Source organism: Natrix helvetica, assembly GCF_964273705.1.
Source record: "Natrix helvetica genome assembly, chromosome: 2".
NCBI lineage: Eukaryota > Metazoa > Chordata > Lepidosauria > Squamata > Natricidae > Natrix > Natrix helvetica.
The window spans coordinates 223,431,350-223,451,644 of record NC_138552.1 but is presented as its reverse complement, the minus strand read 5'-3'; the positions used below and the strand labels follow the sequence as shown (position 1 = coordinate 223,451,644).

General features: G+C 35.6%; 1 protein-coding gene across 10 annotated transcripts in view; it reads right to left on the bottom strand.

The window, feature by feature from the left end:
• The window catches only part of SDCCAG8 (SHH signaling and ciliogenesis regulator SDCCAG8), a 117,443-nt gene that overhangs the window by 94,542 nt on the left and 2,606 nt on the right, over positions 1 to 20,295 (bottom strand). For 8 of the 10 annotated variants that reach the window (XR_014174613.1, XR_014174614.1, XM_081944061.1 and 5 more), the window contains exons 2-10: positions 17,290 to 17,448; positions 17,125 to 17,210; positions 11,487 to 11,600; positions 9,727 to 9,849; positions 6,247 to 6,378; positions 4,842 to 4,906; positions 3,280 to 3,468; positions 2,913 to 3,002; positions 1,540 to 1,678 (exon numbers count right to left, since the gene is read on the bottom strand). Coding sequence is in view for 8 of the 10 variants with exons in the window: in XM_081944061.1 (XP_081800187.1) it covers positions 1,540 to 1,678; positions 2,913 to 3,002; positions 3,280 to 3,468; positions 4,842 to 4,906; positions 6,247 to 6,378; positions 9,727 to 9,849; positions 11,487 to 11,600; positions 17,125 to 17,210; positions 17,290 to 17,448 (1,097 nt within the window). In the remaining 2 variants the exon portion in view is untranslated. Of the gene's footprint in view, positions 1 to 1,539; positions 1,679 to 2,912; positions 3,003 to 3,279; positions 3,469 to 4,841; positions 4,907 to 6,246; positions 6,379 to 9,726; positions 9,850 to 11,486; positions 11,601 to 17,124; positions 17,211 to 17,289; positions 17,449 to 18,711; positions 18,812 to 20,295 lie in introns of all 10 variants that reach the window. The other 2 variants (XM_081944063.1, XM_081944062.1) reach the window with 2 other exon arrangements.

Sequence of the window (20,295 nt, the reverse complement as noted above, 5' to 3'; positions counted from 1 at the left end):
AAGTTGGATTGGACTATCTCTCCTACCCCTTCCCTCTCTCACTCACTCTCAACTCTCTCACTCACTCTCAAACAACCCCCCCCACACACACACAAAAGTTGGATTGGATATCTTTTCCAGTGGCTTGAAAGCAGCTCCTCTACCACCACCACCCCATTCCCCTGCTGCCTTTCCCAAACACCTCCACCATTGCAAATGCAGCCTGCTGTCTGGGTGGGAAATGCCTGGAACACAATAAAGCCCACCCACCACCTCCTGCTGGCAGGCTGGGGTGAGAGGAGAGGCAGAAAAGCCGGAGGGGAGCCGAGCCGAGTCTTCCAAAAGAAAGAGGCTCGGCATGGCTCTTTGCCTGGCTTCCTGCCTCCTCCTGTGGTCTCCTCAGTGCTCGCTTGTGCTCTCCCTCCCCAAGTGTAGTTTGATTGCAGGTGGAGCTACGTTGCCTTTTCAAACTTGTAATCAGTGAAGCTGGGCTAGATTTTTATATAGTTTTATCCAGCTGTGTGTGTGAGAGAGAGCAATGAATGGGGGCCTGGGGAGGAAGTCACTACACTTGGGGAGGGAGAGCACCAGTGAGGTTAAGCAGAGTCATCCACGGTGAGGCAGCAACTAGCTCAGCTTTTTCCTTTTACTTTTTTTTTTTCATGATGAGAGTGGGGAGGCTGTGCCTCACTTGCCTCACCTGACTGCACGTCACTGCTCCACAGCAACCTTTGGTTAAAAAGAACATCTATTCTAAAGTAATGGAATATGTACCTTGCCTTACCAGGTACATAAAACAAAAAACAGATATGCTAAATCTAATTTATTACAAATCTTGCCAGTGTAAAAAAATACAAATCACCTGGTGTCTCTTTTTCATGAAACAAGAAGTGTCCCTTCTTAGCCTCTCTCTCCACCCTGCTGAAATCCCAGAAAGAGAGATAATTTTTAAAGGAAAGGCCTTCGGCCTGTTCCTGGGAGAAATATGTGTGTGTTCCTGCACCCAAAATCTCACTTTGGTAGGAAATACATGCAGAATCTGTTTTAAAATTACTTCTATCACTTTTTTCTTTGCTCCTTTGAGCAAAGAATCTGGCCACAACCATTTTCTACCTGGGTCTTGTCCATAATTCATAAAACCCTTCATATCTGCCACACCTAAACCGCTTCCTATAGGTATAAGGAGTTACATCATACCTACATAGGATTACCTCTTTATCACGATAAGAGATCCTGGTGAGGAATGAGAGGTGTATTTGTGGATAGATAGAACATCTCAAACATTTATTTGAAAGTCAGTCTAATAATAGAAAGGAGTCTAGGCAGCAAAGTAATTTTTCTTTAGTACATGGACCAATTAGTACTATTCACCAAACATCATCAAAGATATTAATGGATTAGGGCAGAGTCCATTAAATCAAGCATTCAAAGCCTAAAGTAGTCAAGCAAGATGCCTCTCAAAGGCACATAAACAGGGCATTACTTTCAGCATTCTTGCATATTGTAAATGGTAGATAAAATTTCAGATACCTAAACTATTGTGTCTTTGCACAATTTTACCTTGGTTTTTTCCAAATTAGCTTCTTCACTCATGTGTACTGCTTGTTTCACTTGTTCATAAGCGCTGTATTCCCTCTGTTGCATATCATTCAAGTTTCTTCTTATTGTAGAAAGTGCTGCCATTAACTCATCTCTCTCTCTTAAACAACAAGAGAGAAGAAAGAAAAGATCAATATATTAGACAGGTAGGAGATACTTTAGGGAGATAAAGAGCAACATCAACATTTAGTAACATTTATAAGTTATTATATAGAAGGTGATCTCATTAGATTTATGCCATTTTTTTTTTAAAAAAAGATAAGCACAGTCTGCCTCATCTTTAGACTTTAAGCTGTAAATTAGCAATGACTCTACAAGTAGTAGTTTAGATTCCAGATCAGGAAGGGATAATTTTGGCATAACTATAGCTCCCTTCCCAAGGACTCTCCCCCACAAATTCCTGCTGAAAGTAATATGGCAGTGATGGCGAAACTTTTCGGCACCGAGTGCCCAAAACGGAACGCGCATGAGCGCCAGAGCCCCAGAAACTCAAAGAACAGTTGGCTGGTGCGCATGCGTGGGCCAACCAGCTGGTTGAGTTTTGGGGGCTCTGGTGCACACACATGTTCTGGTTTAGGCAATTTGGTGCCAACAAGGTTTGCCATCACTGTCCTAGAAGGTTGCTATGCCCACTAAAACCAAACAGAAAAAAATTGGCGAGAAAAAATATAGCTCTATTATTTTCAGTGATTTTATAGCATGATCAGAAAGCTTCCTATAAAGCTGCGGAATTTCATAAGACTAAATAACAGCCCCCAAGTCCTTAATTATTGCCTAGAAAACAATACATATATACAGGATCCAATCTGGGTCAGTCACCAGGACCAGAGGTTTAGTCTTCTGAGTTTTTGGGTTTGTGCTGGAGCACCTCTTCAAGGAACTTCTCTCTACTGGAATATGTACTTTAGGCTATTCTATGCATCTTATTTATATGGTGCCTGTTTGGGTGTGGCTTCCTAGGACACATATATTTGCCTTTATTTGTAATACATATTGTACATGGCAGATAAATTATTTGTACAGTTATAGTCATTTACTTATAACTCTGACTTCAATTGTTAAATACGATGGTTAGAAAAAAGAGAATTTGTACAGTTATAGTCATTTACTTATAACTCTGACTTCAATTGTTAAATACAATGGTTAGAAAAAAGAGAAAATGAAACTGGAGAAGATCCTAATTCAGTTGGCAAAATCCTATTATTTCTGAATTACTTTTTTTGCAACCAATGATTTTCATTTTTTAATCACATATACATATAAAGAGCATTTGTAAAGTATGGATTGGATAAATCTAATGTAAAAAAAAGACAAATGGAATTATTTATATTTACTTGATGGCTTCATTCTGTTGGGAATGTAGATAAGTATTGAGTCTTTCTAGGTTCTTAGCAACTAGAAGGGCTGTATGAAAACTTCTTGTTCTGTTAAAGGAAAATGGAAGCCATGTGTGAAATGGAGCTAAGGGACTCATTAAAAACCATTTCACAATCAAATAAAGCACTCGGTTAGGAGTCTACGGTGGGTGGCTACTGAGCAGGAAGATACTCTAAGAGGAATAATGCTTTTGTAAAGCTTCCTTACATTGCAATGAATCTTCATAGTCAATTGCGCTAAAATTACTGATGTTCAGGAAATTACTTGTTACAATTGTTATAGTCTGTGGGTTTTTTTTTAATTCAGAACCATCCATCTGCTTACTTTGTTAGTCTTTCAATGGTTTGCATATGGACATTTGAATGAGTCTGGGAAAGAACCGCTTCATGCTGTGCACAATTTAAGCAGAGACCACCAGGCCTATTAGAACTATTTGCTGCATTGATCAAATGCTGATGTTTTAATCGTCCACTCAGCTCTTCACAGTTTTTTTGTGACTCTGATAATGCTTTTCTGCAACAATAACAACATAAAAGAATTATAAACAGCATACAAGGTTGAGTACAATAATAATTGGAAAGCAACTGGAACAACTTTTTTTCTTACTGCTTTAAACTCTCTAAAAGACCACAGCTTTGTGCCACATTAAAGAATCACCAGCTTATTACCACATAAACCTTTCATGGTTCACAATCCACATCAAATGCATAAAATATTTCCTGAGTAAAGATTACCATATGTCAAAGGCAGGGAAAGGGAAGAAATAATGAATGGGAAAGAAGAAATGAGAGGCAAAAATGAAGACTGACAAATAAAAGAGCATCACTCCTGTGTAAAACAGATATTTTTTTAAATTAAAAAGCTGGATAATACCATATGTATCTATAGCATGATAAGGAAGCTTTGATCTCTGTTTTAGGAGTTAGAAATTGTGTCTTTGTGTTTTTAATGAAATGAATTGTATGCTTGCTTATTTGCCCACTTCAGATCTTGGCAGGAACCAACTGAAACAGGTCAAATAATCCACTTCCAGGGCATTCATCAACTGCACACCAGCCTCCTTTTCAACAACCTTTTCTAAAAAGGGAAGGTTAGAGACAGTAGGATAGTTAGCTAAAATTATTAGTTGCAAGGATGGCATCCAGCCTCCTTTTCAACAACCTTTTCTAAAAAGGGAAGGTTAGAGACAGTAGGATAGTTAGCTAAAATTATTAGTTGCAAGGATGGCATCTTAGGAGGGGGTGCAGGAAGTACTGCCCCCTTCCTTAAATAGGCCAACAACCACAGCATGGACCTCAGATCATTCTTATTTGTTTTGTTGATGTTTTTGCTGTTTTAATTTTTTTTTACATTGTTTTAATTGTTTTATAATTTTAGAATTATAAGCCACCTAGAATAACTTAGATGAGTTGGGCAGCCGTAGAAATTGATTGATTGATTGAATGAATGAATGAATTTACTGTGCAATCATAAAATAACCATTCTGCAAAATAGAAAGACACAAATCCTTACAAATAACTAATATTTTTGAAAATACTATTTTAGGCACCAGAGGGACATGGAGAAACTGAAACAAGCATTATATTGTTCTGAAAGTTTTATCTTTGTATGTTTGTAATGTTAGGGATTTTTTCCCATTAGCTACTGAATGATTCTTTGCAATAACTAAGCAATCTTACCAGGAAAGCAACAAATATACATCCAATTACATACAGAAACAGACACATTATTAAACTATAAGACACATGTCAAAAACTTTTTAAGAGCAGAGAATAAAATAATAATGATTTGTTTCTACTGACTTATGGACAAGATAATGAGGCAACATGAGACAATTTTATAGAGGCATAAAGCTTCAATATAAAAATACATAAACTTTTTTTTACCGTAAAGACTGTATCTGAGCTTCAAACACTTCCGTCTTTTCTTCATGAAGATATTTTAGTTTCTCCTTTAAAATAAAATTAATACCTATCATTTGTTCGGTTATAAATAAGGCATAGGCAGGACTGCCAGGGCATCTGCAAAATTTTAGCAATCTGTCTGTCTTCTATTGTTAAATTTATAAAGGCTATCTGACTCCATCATGACACTGGATACCAAACCTGCACTAGCTGAAAATGGAAATTAATTTAAATTACATAGCAACCTCTCTGCTCGCCTAAGAATAAAATTATATAGTCATATACTAACTCATTTTCATCATCATCATTAGGTCCTGTGCAAAGCATATGGGGCAGCATTTTCCAGAGCTTTCAACTGTTCTCAAAATTGACTAATTCATTTTAACTAAGCATTATTAACTATTGGGTATTTTCTATTAAATTTGCTATCTAAGTATCATTAATTTGAAATGCTGGAAACCGAAATAAGGCTGTTAAACAGCACATAGAACTATAAAATACAGATCCACCGAGTTAAGCTTTAAATGTCAAATCAAATTGTTTAGGGATTTAGATGATCATTTTTTGTAAATTTCTAATATTTAAATCACAAGCTTTTCTTAACCTTTTTTAGACAGACAATTAAACTGCAACATTCAAAGGCAAAATATGTAATTAAAGACATACTTCAGTGTAACATTATTTGGTAAATGGTTATTTTAAATTACCCACACTTTGTTTTTTCTGCAATGTTGAAAATTATTATTCCATAGCAGGAATATGTGCAAAAATACAGAGCAGTGCTTGCATCATGAATAATATTCTGATGCATCCTCTCTTGTGATTTTGTTTTTATTTAAGTTTAACAAAAATGCAGCATACAATAAAATGTAGCAAAACTGCAAAATTAACATTTAAAACACGGCAAAATAAAACGTTTAACTTGAGCTCTGTAGAATAGCTTTTTAAAAACATGTTAAAATAAAGAGAGTTTCCATCTATTCTTAGAAGAGCATTTTTGTTTAGACATCACTTATCTACTTTAGAAAATAGCAATATCCTGGAGGAAAGATGACTGACTGACTCAGTCAGTGTCAATGACTGAAAAGAAATTGGGCTCACAAACAGTAAGATTTCAGGCTGTATAGGATTTTAGAACTTAACAACAAAGATCAGGAGGAAATTTGGTAACCTGCTACATTATTTTAGGTGAAATAAAAGTGTTTCATTAGATTCTCATCAGCAGCTTTATTTTGAACTGTACTTTCTGGTCATACAGTACATTTTGTTAAATCTATCTAAATTAATTAGTTGATTAAATGTTTATACTTTCAACATAAAAGTAGAGCATTTTACCTGAACAATAAATTGTTAATGTTAAAATAATCAACATTTTAAAAATACTGACCAATTCCTGTTGCCACTTTTCCAATTCCAGTGGAGGTGCCTTGGCTTGCTCAATGACATGACAAGATGCTTTAGCAGCTCCACAAATATGAGAATGATCACCATTTATACCACCAGATTTTGAGAGTAGGGTCTGAAACATATATCAACAATGAATGTGCACCTTAAATGCATATACATCACACACATTGAAGATTTCCTATAGGTTTATATGATAGCTCAATAACTAATGATAATGATATAACTTTATATGTTATATTACTAATATAGCAAATTATTGAACTATTTCCACAAGTTGTTCCTATTACAACATCATTTCTGCACCATTTCCAGATCTTTCCTAAGAGCTTTAAGACTTAAAGGAGAGTTTTGGTTTTAATAAAGAGATCAGGACAGAAAAACAATGTTGAACAAATGAAGTTTTGCTGATAAAATAAGTGGCAGCAACATTAATTGTTACCATATGAAGCCATTAAAATATGTAATTGAACAAAACTCCACATTTCTTTATTTTTTAATTTTTTATTTTTATTTTTGAATAAACACAAACACCTTAAAATCATCTTCCATTACAATTTGTAGGAAGTGTGTCAATTGGTTACAAAGAACTTTCGTGCATCCCTTCCACAGTCATCACCTATGATTCATATCAAGTTATATATTTTACATCAAATATATTTATATATATATTGCTATCATCATACCTCATCCTTCATATGACTATAGTTGTTTTAACGTCCCTTTATAACAAACATTCCAAAATGTAAAACAAAACCACATAATGGCATTCCCTTATCTATTTTCAATATCATGCAGCCACATTATATCTTTATAACACATTCAAAATAAAAATTATGTTTAATAACAAAAATTTTAGACCCCTTTTCTTAATCATTTACAATTTACATCCAATTTGCCTTTTATCATGTCAATATAAATTATTACATTATTATCATTATGTCATTTATTTAACAATAGTTTGACTAAGTTTAACTTATTTTTCCCCTTTTTTCACCATTTAAAATTTATACCAAATTTCCTCTTATCAAACCAATATATATGCATACATTGTTATCATTATCAATTATTTATCTAATTTTATCCATTATCACTACATTTTTAACATAATGTTCTAATTTTAACTAAATGTAACTATTATTCATTTTCATATCTCAACCTGTGTCTTTCCAGTAATAGTATAGTCCTATTTCTTTTGCCATTTGTGGAATTAGTGTTCTGGTTATTTTCTTAATCAAATTTATTTGGACTTCTCTTCGCAACTTGTTGCTTGTTACATATCTTGTAAAATCTCGAAACCCTCCATCAGCTTCTTTAATCAGCTTATCTTTGGTTATCAGCAGTGTTTTTGTTTCTCTCCTTAAGTCCATCAATTCTTCTCTTTTTTCTTCTTCTATACCTTGAAATCTGGAGTAAAGCACCTTTCCATCTATCTTCCCTTTCCTTGTTCCACTCTTTCCATCTCCAACCACACTCAGTTCCCTGTCAATATCACGGTTATTCTGCCTCTTTGTTCATTTTTCCCTTGGGTTTTTAGGACTCTAGCCTCCACTTTTTCCATTTGCTGGATATCTTCCATTGTTCCATCAGGTTTTACAAAATTACATTTTATATTTTCAATATTTTCCCATCTCTTCTCAATTCTCTCTGTTGTTTCTAATAATTTTTGAATTCCAAACATAATCTGTTGTAATGTTATGGTTTCTTTTTGATGTCGTGCCATCCTTCCAGTTAGTAAATACTGCCATCCTGGTTTAAAAACAAATCTTTGTTTTCACTTCTTTCCAGCTACCAACAAGCATCCAAAAAGCACCTGTGTAAACAACCCATGCTCTTATTTCTTCTATAAACAAGCTGATGCCTTTGAAGTGCAAGGTCAAAATGATCAAAGGGAAAAAAGAAAAAGCAATGTTTCCAGGTCTCAACCTCCAACCTCCAAGTGGCATTGTAACTTCTTTTCCCTCTGAGATTACTACCCTCTTTATATTCCTTTTATATCTTTTTTATGTTTCAGGCTTAGAAGAAACAAAATTATTAAATGAAACAAAATAAAAAGAAAAAATCCATCCCAACCAGTATTGTAGAAATAAAGGAAAAGATTTAATCCATAGGTAAAAAAAGAAATAGAAGAAGAAAATCCGATACTTTCACTTTAAAAAGTAAAAAAGTTTACAAAACTATAGAAAAAAAAAAGATAACACGCCACCCAATAATGCTTAATTTCACTGCTTATTTCCTTTTCTTTACCAGTTTAATTTAACTTCAATCTTTTTTGGGCAGTCTGTTATAAAAATAAGATTTCCTCACCAGATGGACACACTTTCTCTTTCCTTTTTCCTCCCGTTGCGGAGCTGTCCCGACTTCAGCAGCTTGAGGCTGTGCTTATTGTCGCCGGCAAGAAGAGATTCCCTTGGATCAATCAGGGACATTGCGGTGTCCCTGAGATCAGCAAGACGTACTCTTCCTTGTCACCATCTCTTCGGGGTGGTTTAGGTCCGAATGGACCGTCCAGTGGCGAAAGTGTCGACTGGAGCTGGAGAAAGTGTCGACTGGACTGGAGAAAGGAGCTGACGTTGCGATGGGATGACATGCGATCTCGGAGCTCCGAGATCGCATATCATACCGTCCCGATATCAGCTCCTTTCTCCCCACATTTCTTTATTTATGACAAATTTATTTCTATTTTCAGTGTATTCTGTTCTACAAGATGAGACATATATTTAGTGATAAACTAAACCTATGTGTATGTCCTTCACATTTAGAAAAATTAAGGGCAGAAGGTTTTGCCAGAATCAACGACTGGAGCACCAATGGAGGAAGACAAAGAATGAATCCAACTGAGTAAGAGCCACTGTCAGACCTATGTCATGACAATAAAAGTGGCAAAACCTTGTTACTTCTTCATATTTATTGCATCTTCTGATATCAGCCAGCAGCCCTATTTAGAGTAACCGCTTCATATTTAGGACAGGCAGGGCCTTGGGATCATCTGCAGGACCATGATAAGAAATATTCATGCAATCTTGCAGACAACATCACTCAGATTTACTTGGAGTTGGATACTGATTGGGCATGTCCAACCCAGTTGTAATGTTATCTAGACTGAGCTTGACTCTGTTAGGTCTGAGGATGTGGTCAAAGTCCTTCCGTCTGTTAGTTTAGCCACCTTTATGTTAGATCCTGGCTTCTCCTTCAAACAGAAACTAGATAGCCCTTAAGCCAAAATACTTTAACAGACCAGCAGCTTGGATTTTATAAAAAGATGAAATATTAAATTAATCTCTATCATTATGAATGCTGTATGCAATACAGATCTATTTCTGTTTACATATCTGGTAACATAAGCTGCATACATGTGATATATTTTGATGCATTATTAAATTTCCTATAAATTTCTTATTAAATAAAATTTTAAGACTACATTTTTATTTATATTTGACATTTTAAATTCCATAGAACTCACTGAGGTGTTGAGGATAGTTTGCTCTCTCAAGGTCCGCTCTGTTTCCATTTTCAGATCATTTTGTAGCTTCTCATTTTCAACTACAACCACATGTATACGTGCTTTCAATTCAGATATTTCTTCCTAGAAAGTTGCAATTATTATTAATGTAATTATTTAAACATGGAATCAATCTCCAAACATAATGACAGCAGTGTAATTAACATTCATTTTTGCATAAAATCTTACATCAAAGGAAGCATAGCTAAATTTAGTAACATATCAAACAACAGAAAAGGATTTCTTGCAACTTCTAACATGCTTGAAATAACATGCTACTGGAATACTCTTCTTTTAATAAAAAGATCATTTTTTCACCAAAATACTAGTAATATTAATGAAACATCTGTTTAAAAGAATGAATTTTCCTTATTCTTTAATCCTGCATAAAATCAAAGACCTGCGTTTTTATGAACAGCCTAGATTTTTCTGTATTTAGAGTTCTAAAATATCCTAAACTAAGAGGGGAAAGTTTTATTACATACAAAATGAAAAACAGTCCATTCTGATGAACTGAAAGCAGGCCTCAATTAATGACCATTTGTTCAGTGACCATTTGAAATTACGATGGTGCTCAATGCGGAGATACACAACCAGTCCTCAAAGATACAGCTATCAGTGTCCCCAAGGTCATGAGATTACAATTTGAATAACTGGCGACCACCTTGCAATTATGACAGTTACAGTATCCTGCAGTCACATAATCGTCATTTGCGATCTTCACTACTGGCTTCTGACAAACAAAGTCAATTGGGAAACCAGCAGGTCATAAAAGGCGATCATGTGATGTTGTGTCTAACAAGAATGAAGGATTTGCCTAATGACTGCAACTGGAACCGAGAGAAACACTGTTACAAATCAGCATGATCCATGACATCACACTTTACAACTGTGTTGCTTAGCAACAAAGTTTCCGGTTCCAAATACCATTGTTAATCAATGACTACCTGTATTCAGTGAGAAATGTATATGAAAACTATGCACACGTGAACAAAAAATATATGTATAGGAAAGGGCACGCTACTAGATATAGATCCAGAGCTAAGTTAGGGAAGTATAATTAGAAAACACTGGAGAAATATATTCTTAATCTAATCAAATGGCAACTACAGGTAATTCTCAACTTACAACCATTCATTAAGTGACCATTCAAAGTTACAAACTACTGAAAAAAATGACTTAGGATCATTTTTCATATTTAGGACCATTGTAGCATCCTCATGGCCATGTGATCAAAATTCAGATGCTTGGCAACTGGTTCATATTTATGATGGTTGCAGTGTCCAGGGTTATGTGATCCCTTTTTGTGACATTCCAACAAGCAGTCAATGGAGAGGCCAGTTTCACTTAACAACCATGTTACTAACCTAACAACTGCCATTATTCACTTAATAACTGTGGCAAGAAAGCTCACTTAACAACAGAAATGTTGAGCTCAATTGTGGCTATAAGCCCAGGACTACCTATAATTTTTTGTTACTTATTGTTCAAATTCTCATGTTTTTAATATGGTATTACAGTAGAAAGAGTTACTTCCTACTTCAGATATATCTAAAGCTTTTGACTATAATAAACTTTTCACCAATGAAATGCTTTCTTTTCTGTTACTAAAAATTATCTGTTTTGAGTATAATATACAGAAGTGTGGGGTTAAAACTTCAAATGTTAATGGTAGATGAATAAAGCTGTTTTGAGAGAACAGATCATATTATGTACGATACCTTGCAAAACTTGACTTCAGCTTCTAAATGATTAATATACTGAGACTGATCATTAATGATGGGAACAAGTTCAGAAAGGGCAGGCAAACTGTGATCAGTAGCTTTGGATGTTCTCTAGAGGAAATAAAAAAAAACAACCAGAATTATATGTTTCAGATAAAATTCTTTCCAAACTGTTTCATATTTGAATAGCATTTTAAAGCAGAATAATTTACATTAAGAATCTATCAAATGGGTTCCCTTCAGTAATTGAATGGTGAGTGCTCAGAAGGATAGGAGGCCATTTCAAAGTAGACTGAGGTCTTCCTGAGTGGACGAATATAGGAAAAGGATGAAACAAAGCTTGAGGAAGCAAATTCTGACTTTTGCTACAAATAGCAGGGATTCATATTTTCCACTCAAAGAAAGTCTCTAACGCAGTTGTAAACACTGCTGCTTGGTATTTTTTTTAATTTTAATTAAGCATGCACTGTTCTAACATGCATGTTGGTGTACTTCCTGTACCTGCATATGCAGTGTACTTCTTTTACAATTAAGCATGATGGATAAAAGTTGATTTATTTTAGTTTATTACCTGACATACTGTATATCGTGTTTAATCCAAACAGAGGTTTATGCATGTACAGATAATGCACAAGCATTGCTATGCATGTAAGCTGGAATAAGTATTTATCAAAGACTCTTGGACTACTCTTTGTTGATAGACTGGACAATTTGAATTGATAACAAACTGGGCTTTCTCCTAACAATCTCAATCTTTGTGAATACATCCACCCCAACTTCTAATCTCCTTATAATTTTTCTTAACTGGAAAAATTCTGACTGCCATCAGAAAAGAATCAGGGCATATTTATGGTGGTCCTCATGTTTTCATATGGTCTCCCTAAGATGTTTATTTATTTATTTTATTATTTATTTATATTCATTCATTCATTCAACTTATGCCTCACCAAAATCCAGCAACCTTAAGATATTTTAAAACAGTCATGGTATAGTTAAAATGACACAACTAAATTAAAACCCTTCCAAATTAAAAAAAAACCAATTTAAATATTAAAACACTAACATATTTTTTTATTTGCAAACTGCCCAGAATCAGATGTAGAAAGCTGATGAATAAATACAGTAATACATAAACAATGAATTAAAAGCAATGATAGCGTAAGAGATGGTGCAGTCCTAAAACTAAAAAATATATATCTTATATAAGTCTACTCTTGGTGTTTTCTAAAGACCAAGAAAGAGGAGGCTAACTTGATCTCTACCAAATGTCTGCCCCCAAGACCCACCACTGCCTTTCTAACTTTGACTGTTTGGGCTTCTCAAAAGTGAGGCTTTAAGTAGTTTCTCAGACTAATCAGTCAGCCAATTCTGTTGGAGAGTAGGTACCCTGTAAGTACCCAGATGCTGAGCCATAAAGAGCTTTATAAGTCAAGAACATTATTTCTTGAAAGCAATCAGTGCACAGGCTTCATAATTGTTATTATATACACCCAGCACATAGGCTGATGAATTCTGCTATAGTTTCTGAGCAGTCTTTAAGAGCCACTCTATGCAAAGTGTGTTGCAGTAGTTCAACCAGATGGTAATAAAAGGAAGACTTGTATAACCAGTTTCTCCTGCATCATATAAAGCTGCAATTGGTCCAACAACTGAAGCTGGGAAAAAGCTACTCTGGGCATATGTCCATCTGCTCTTCGACCAAGAGCTGCTTCTTCTTTTTATTTTGTGTCCAGATCAAACCTTAAACTGCCAAAATGAGGCCACCTTTTTGGCTTTATAATTAGCCAGAAGCAAATCACTTTTGGTGCATTCTATTGGTAATATTCGACAAACCTACAAATGGGCCAGGCTCTTTATCTCTCCACATTCACACAGCAAGTTGTTATCCGCTAGCAACCCCCACTTGAGCATATTGGTTTTACATTTAGGCACTCCCACCCTCAACCTATTCAATGTCCTCTAAGTGACATAGAGGACATCAGATTCCCCAGCCATGTTCTCTTCTGGGATTATTCCTTGTTCCGTTAATTCTCTCCTTCATTTGTAATTCATTTTTCCTCCTGTGTGTTTTCAAGAATATTTGTTTTTGCCATAAAACTCTTTCTAGATTTAAGTTGACAGATTTGGGGAATGTATCCATTCAGAGGATGCTGATCATTCTCTTGTTTTGGTTCTCTCGGCAACTGCTGCTAGTTGTCTCCTAATCCTAGGTAGAGGAATATCAACAATAGTGGTTCCATCTTACTTAGATTCAACTTCAGCCTACTCTATTACAGCCTACAGGCACCAGAATAGGACAGTGACAGCATACTATATCCTCTACAGCTGATGATTTAAAGTTAGTTATGATTGGACTACAGGTAATACCACACTTTAAACTAATGTACCCCCACCAATTTCATACGATGTTCAAAGTGCAGGAGAGAAAGGACTGATCTGCACAGCAACCAACATATCAGAGACTACTGGATGATCCCTCACCTTCTACTACCTCAGACTAAAACTACCCACACAGGGAGAAAAAGAGCTACTACACAATGGGGTCACCAATGGTCCAATAAGACACCATGATGGAAATGCTATGTTTATGATCTTTATTCATTTTTATCAAAAGGCCTACCAGTTTCTTTTTAAAAAGCACATCCGTTGCATTTTGGATATATAAATTATACAAATATATTTAAAAAACTAACAACACCTGATATATAAAAGAATGTATTTAAAGAAACAATGAAATGGCACAAATTTCAATGTTTGCAAAAAGCAGAAAAATGTAACTGGGAGGGATAGTAGCTATTTTCTCTCAGAACAGATATCCATACTGATCAATGAAAGGAAGAAATGTGACATTAAACTATCCTGACAGTTTATTTATTTATTAAATTTATTTGCCACCCATCTTGCCACAAGGTGACTCTGAGCAGCTTACATTAATAATAATATTAAGAGTACATTAAAAGTGGTAAAGCCATAACAATAAGAATACAAACTAATTAAAAGAATACAAAATTATAATTAAAAGATGGAAGGAGAAGAAGCAAGATGAGTAGGGGGACAGATGGGATCTACTATTAGTCCATCAACCACGTCCAGAATGGTACTTCCCCCCCCCCTTCCATTGGAACTCCAGACCAATTGGAAAAGCCAGGTTTTCAAGGTCAGAATAGTGGGAGGCAATTTCAACCCAGAGCAAGATGTTCCAAAGGGTTGAGACCACAGCAGAGCTATTCTCCTTGACCCTGCCAACTGGAATTCCTTGACTGGCAGATTCTGTGGCATGCCTTCTCTGCCAGCATGAGTGGGACAAGCCTATCCCATGGGTGAGATGGTTCCTCGAGTAACCTGGATCATACCATGTAGGACTTTATAGGTAATAAACAACACTTTGAATTGCATGCAGAAGCAAACTTGCAGCCAGTGTAGTCCGCAGAGGTGCAACATGGACCACTCTTGGGGCCCCAAATATTGCACCACATTCAGCACCAGTTGAAGCAGCTGATGATGCTACCTAGTTTGGGTAATGAAATGTCTACAAGAAAACAATCAAACTCAGAGAGCACCAAAGACCCCTCATTTCAAGTGTGAGCTACAAATATTCTCCTCTATCATTATCCTGACATGTTTTCATCACAGCTTCATCTTTATATATTTTATTATCTATCAAGGTACCATAATCTACATTAAATCAGGCTCAGAAGGCATGGTATGGGTTTCCCCTCTGGATTGAAGGAGTACAAAGGAGGAGGGGAGATAGAAGCAAGCATTTTCTGTGATGGCTCCAGTGCTATGGGATATGCTATCCCTTGAAATTCATAGAATCCCCACATTCCTATCATTTTGGAAGACTTGACTCTTTATCAGGGCATTAGGAATGTTTGTTTGTTTGCTCTGAAGTGTTTTAATGACATGTTTCAAGTTTAATTTTATGATTTATGTTGCAAGGCTTTTATATGTACTTTTAAGTTGCCCCAAATCTCAGAACCAGGCAAATTCTAAATTTTAGTAAGTGAATGAATGGATTGATGGATGAATAACCAAGTAGCATTGTTTACAAAATACATGGTACTTGCTACGTTAAGATATTTTGAACTACTCAATGTTATGGAATAAACACTGGTTGGGTCCAAGAGAAGAGCCTTTTCTGCTGTGGTCCCACCGCTTTGGAATATTCTCCCAACAGAGGTGAGATCTGCCTCCACACTCCTGGCCTTCTGGAACAGTCTAAAATTTGGCTCAGCCACTTGCCCTGAGGCCATGACAGGAGTCTGCTACAATGGGATGACAGATAGGGTAGAGAAGATTCTTGTGCCCAGGCTACCCATCATCTTGGCTTTTAACTTTTAATCTTTTTATTTTAATTTATTCTAATTATTCTAATTTTTATTGTTCTTAGCACTTTGTAACTTTTAATTTTATTGTAAGCACTCGGTGTATTAGTGAGATGGGTGGCATAGAAATTTAATGAATAAAATTGATTTATGATGAACAATCTCTCATATCCTTTTGAACTCACTTCCTCTCTGTAATGGCAAGTAGTTTTGAGACTCCTTAAAATTTTATATTAAAATGCCACTTTTTAAAGAGACCTTTTAATGCTTTTTCATTCTGTCTAATAGCTTCTAACTGGGGAACAATTAGCTTCCATTAAAGCATATAAATTGGTAGTGCTCAATAAATAATTAAATAAACATCTTAACATGGCAAACCCTTTATCAGTTTAAAAAGAGTTGAAGAAATGTTGTATTTACCCTCACATCTCCATACATTTAGCAGAAAAAGACAATAAACAAATAACAGGGAATATTTACTACAATCAAATAAAGCACATAAACATTTTATATGTTTTCATGTCCCGTTATGGTTTTAATCAAACTGGATTTGCAGGTTTCCGAAGAAAACCACATTATTCCATGTCTCAGAAGAAAAATGATTTGACAAGTGACTTGTCAGAAGTGATCACTGGATTCAATAATTATCTTTTCTTTCAAGTAGAAGTTTTGAAACCTTTACACACATGTGCAAAACAGCAATAGGAACAGCACTTAGACTTATATATCACTCCATAGTGCTTTACAGTACTCTCTGAGAGGTGTACAAATGTCAGCATAGTGCCCTCAACTATCTGGGTCTTCATTTTATCAACCTCAGAAAGATGGAAGGCTGTCAGTCTTGAGCCCCATCAGCATCGAACTCTAGGCTGTGGGCAGAGTTAGCCTGAATTGCTTCATTCTAACCACTGTGCTAACAGGGCTCAAAAATCAATATGTGGTATATATAAAGAAACTTGCAGGAATTTCAGAACCACATCTCTTCTGTTAAAATCAACTAAAAGGACCATAACGTGCTTGCATATGCTCTACAACCAAACAAATTCAGAACCTTTCTCTTTAATCTCATCCTTATGCTTCGCCTTGTCATATCATACACAATTCATTAGATGTATAATGCTGAACTAACAATAGGTAACTTAAAATAAATACAAAAGCTTATATATAGGCTAGCCTACTAATCCTTTGTTAAGTTGCTACATAACTCCTCAAATGAGACAACATAAATACTAGTTAGATATTGTTCTGTAAACAGATATGTAATTATTTGGTCATGTAACAAGAGATAAAAAGAGGATAATACTTACTGTGGGTGACATTCCTCTCTTCTTTGAAGGTGACATTTCACTCCCCTTTTCTTCTTGTTGACGTAATAATGCTTTAAGCTGATTAACTATAACACAATAGTAAAATATATTTTACCTAAGATAATAATTCTAATTTGAAAAAAAATCAAATGGAAAATTTCAAACCTGCATGGCTGTGCTGTAGTTTCTGCCAAGGGTTATCTTCAGTCGGTTCTTGGCCTGAATTAGGAAATAGCTGATCCAATGTAGCTGTACTTTCGCCTACGGCCGGATCTTTTTCATGGAAGACATATTTCAATTGATCAAGGCTTTTACTAGCACGATCTAAAAATAATAATTTTGAAAGTCCATTGTGATTAAAAGTTTCTTTGCAACTTGGTAAGAAATACAGATAAGATGTATTATCAAGGTTTTTATATCTATAGAAACTGAATAAGGAGAAATTAAAAGAAATAACTTAGTTTGCTTACTAAATATATTTTAACTGGAGAGAGAAAGAGAGAAGACAGACAGACAGAGAGACATCTCTTTTGGAAAGCTACATGAGTGGGAAGTGGAATATCATTAATTCAAATGTATGTGCACTAAAGCAAAGTACAAAGCACTGAGGTGAACACATGGAACAAAATCCTAGTTCAGTCCCCCGACTGACCAAAATGTATTTAATTCAAGTACTCTTCATCTGTTACAGGGAAAAGAGAGCAACAAACCATTATATACTTTTTATAGTAAGTACTCCCCTGAATGTTCTAATAGCAAACTTTCCCCTCTGAAGTATTGCACAGACCTATTTGGCACATAATATTGACAAGAGTAACTGAAATCCTGATAATTCAGAGGAGCAAAAAAAGAATAGAACAAGGACACTAATATATATAGTATAACCGAGCAGATCAGAGCCATCTATGCCAGTGAGACTTAAAAAATTACTACAAGAATTATTCATTAAGATCTGTTTTACAACAACATTGTTTCAGAAGGATTCTTTGATCTCAGATTGCGACCATGTTATAAACAAGTAAGTTCTACAAAGAAGACATTCCTGAAGACTCTCTGAGATAGCGACAGAAAGAAGAATGCACTTTGCTGGAAATGTGTTCCACATGGCGAGTAACATCCAGCAAAATCAATTGGATGCCACCAGATGGTTGGAGAAAATATCAATCTTAAATGGAAGAATGCAGAGATTGTAGCTGTGGACCGAAAATTGTGGAGTATGCTGGTGGCCCAATGTGCTTAGCACAGGACATGATGATGAATGAGCTATTAATTAATGAACTATTTTTCTACCTTTTTGCCACATTTTTATGCCTTCGTGTTGTAAATAAGTGTTTAATAGGATTTATAAATATTTGATTATATGTTGTTTAACATTCAAATTACTAAAGCCTTATTTTGCATCACACTTTCTATGATGTGCATATGTCTGGCTTTGTGGGGAGGATTGTTTATTTCCAATTTCAGGGTTATTTTCAGCTCTAATATTTTAATTAAGACAGACTTTGACTTACGATAGTAATTGAGCCTGGCAAACATAGTCATAATTTGCAACAATTGTAAACTAATAACTATACTGGATTTTATTACCTTTTTTTGCAGTGGTCATTAAGCAAACATAATGGTTGTTAAAGCAACTTTTTGTTTGCAAGGGGTGGTTTTTCTGGAAACCATAAATAAATGCTGGTTTCTAGAAAAAAAAACATAAATTGCACTCATGGTAAAATGTGGACCAGTTGCCAAGTGCCCAAAATGCAGTTACATGACTATGAAAGGGGAGCAGATGTTGCAACATGGGATTCTCTAGTGCCATTTTCCACTTCAGGGAGACTGAAACCATTAGGTCGCTCTGCCCTTGGCAAATGATGAACCCTGATACATTTCAGAAAGAACTGGGGGTTCTTTCTGTTGTTCTGATGCATAGTTCATTCAAAGCTTTGGTTGTCATGGGACAATGGGCAGCTGAGGTGCTTCACTGAATCGTACCCGTGTGAATTCTCCCCTCCCTGAGCTCTTACAATTCTCCATGATTTCCAGAGGAGTTGAGGGAGATGAAACGAAAGAGAGCTATCTAGAACATCGTTGATCCTCAATAAAAACACTATTAAGGCTTACTTGTGATGGTAAGGGCAGCAAAGCAGTAAAGAAGCAGTACTTATCCACCCTTACTGCATTTCATTCATTAGCATCCCACAACTCTGTTTCAGGTGATGTGAGTCCTCTTAGTAAAGAGGACCCTGGGATCCTTTTGCAAAGATGTTTGGAGGAATTTGCTAAGCATCTGTAATTGGATCACTTGGATTCACTTGCAGTTAAGACACAGCCTTGGTTGCAAGTCTCAAGGAGAAAACCAAGGTGGAGACTTGCCCAGGTATTTGGGAATGGTTTGAACCTTGAGGAAGTAAACAGGTCCTTAGGACAATGAGCTCAGTCATCTACTTTTTAGATCCACATCTTTCCTGGCTTGTCAAAGGATTGGGGGTGGGAAATTATTGTGGGAGTATGTTCTAGCAGTGGTTAATTTGTCTTGAATTATGAGGTTTTTCCTTTACACTTTAAAGAGCATTTCCTCAAGAAACCATTGCTTGACCCTACAATACTGGACAATTTTCATCCAGTATCCCTTTTTGATGGATGGTGTGGCACTGCTCAATCTTCACGATCTTCCTACACCAGGGGTGTCAAATTGGCAGCTCACAGGCCAGATGCATCATGTTCAGGCCACACTCAACCCAGCCCTGCAAATGGGAAAAATGTCTTGAAACATATGACAGCAACATGACACAGCGAGTTTGACACCCAAGTCCTACACTCACAATTTCTTCTCAAGGAGTAGATGGCAGATGTTGACAGAGACTTTGCACAGCTTTGCATTATTCACAGTTGCATTCTTCTCTGTTTTAATTATATATTTTGTCATGACTGTTTTTATATATTTTCTATTTATTGTTGTACACAACCCAGAGTCCATTTTGTGAAATGGGTGTCCATATAAGATCCTTAATGAGATATTTGTGTAAACTGAACAGATAATTCAGCTCTTAAGAAAAATCATATGAAAAAAAATGTTACATGGTCAGAGATATAAGAATATACCTCTCTCTCCATAGGAAGAGATATTTTAATTTAGCTTTAAGACAAGCTACAAGTCTGAGTTAATGAATACCTACATAT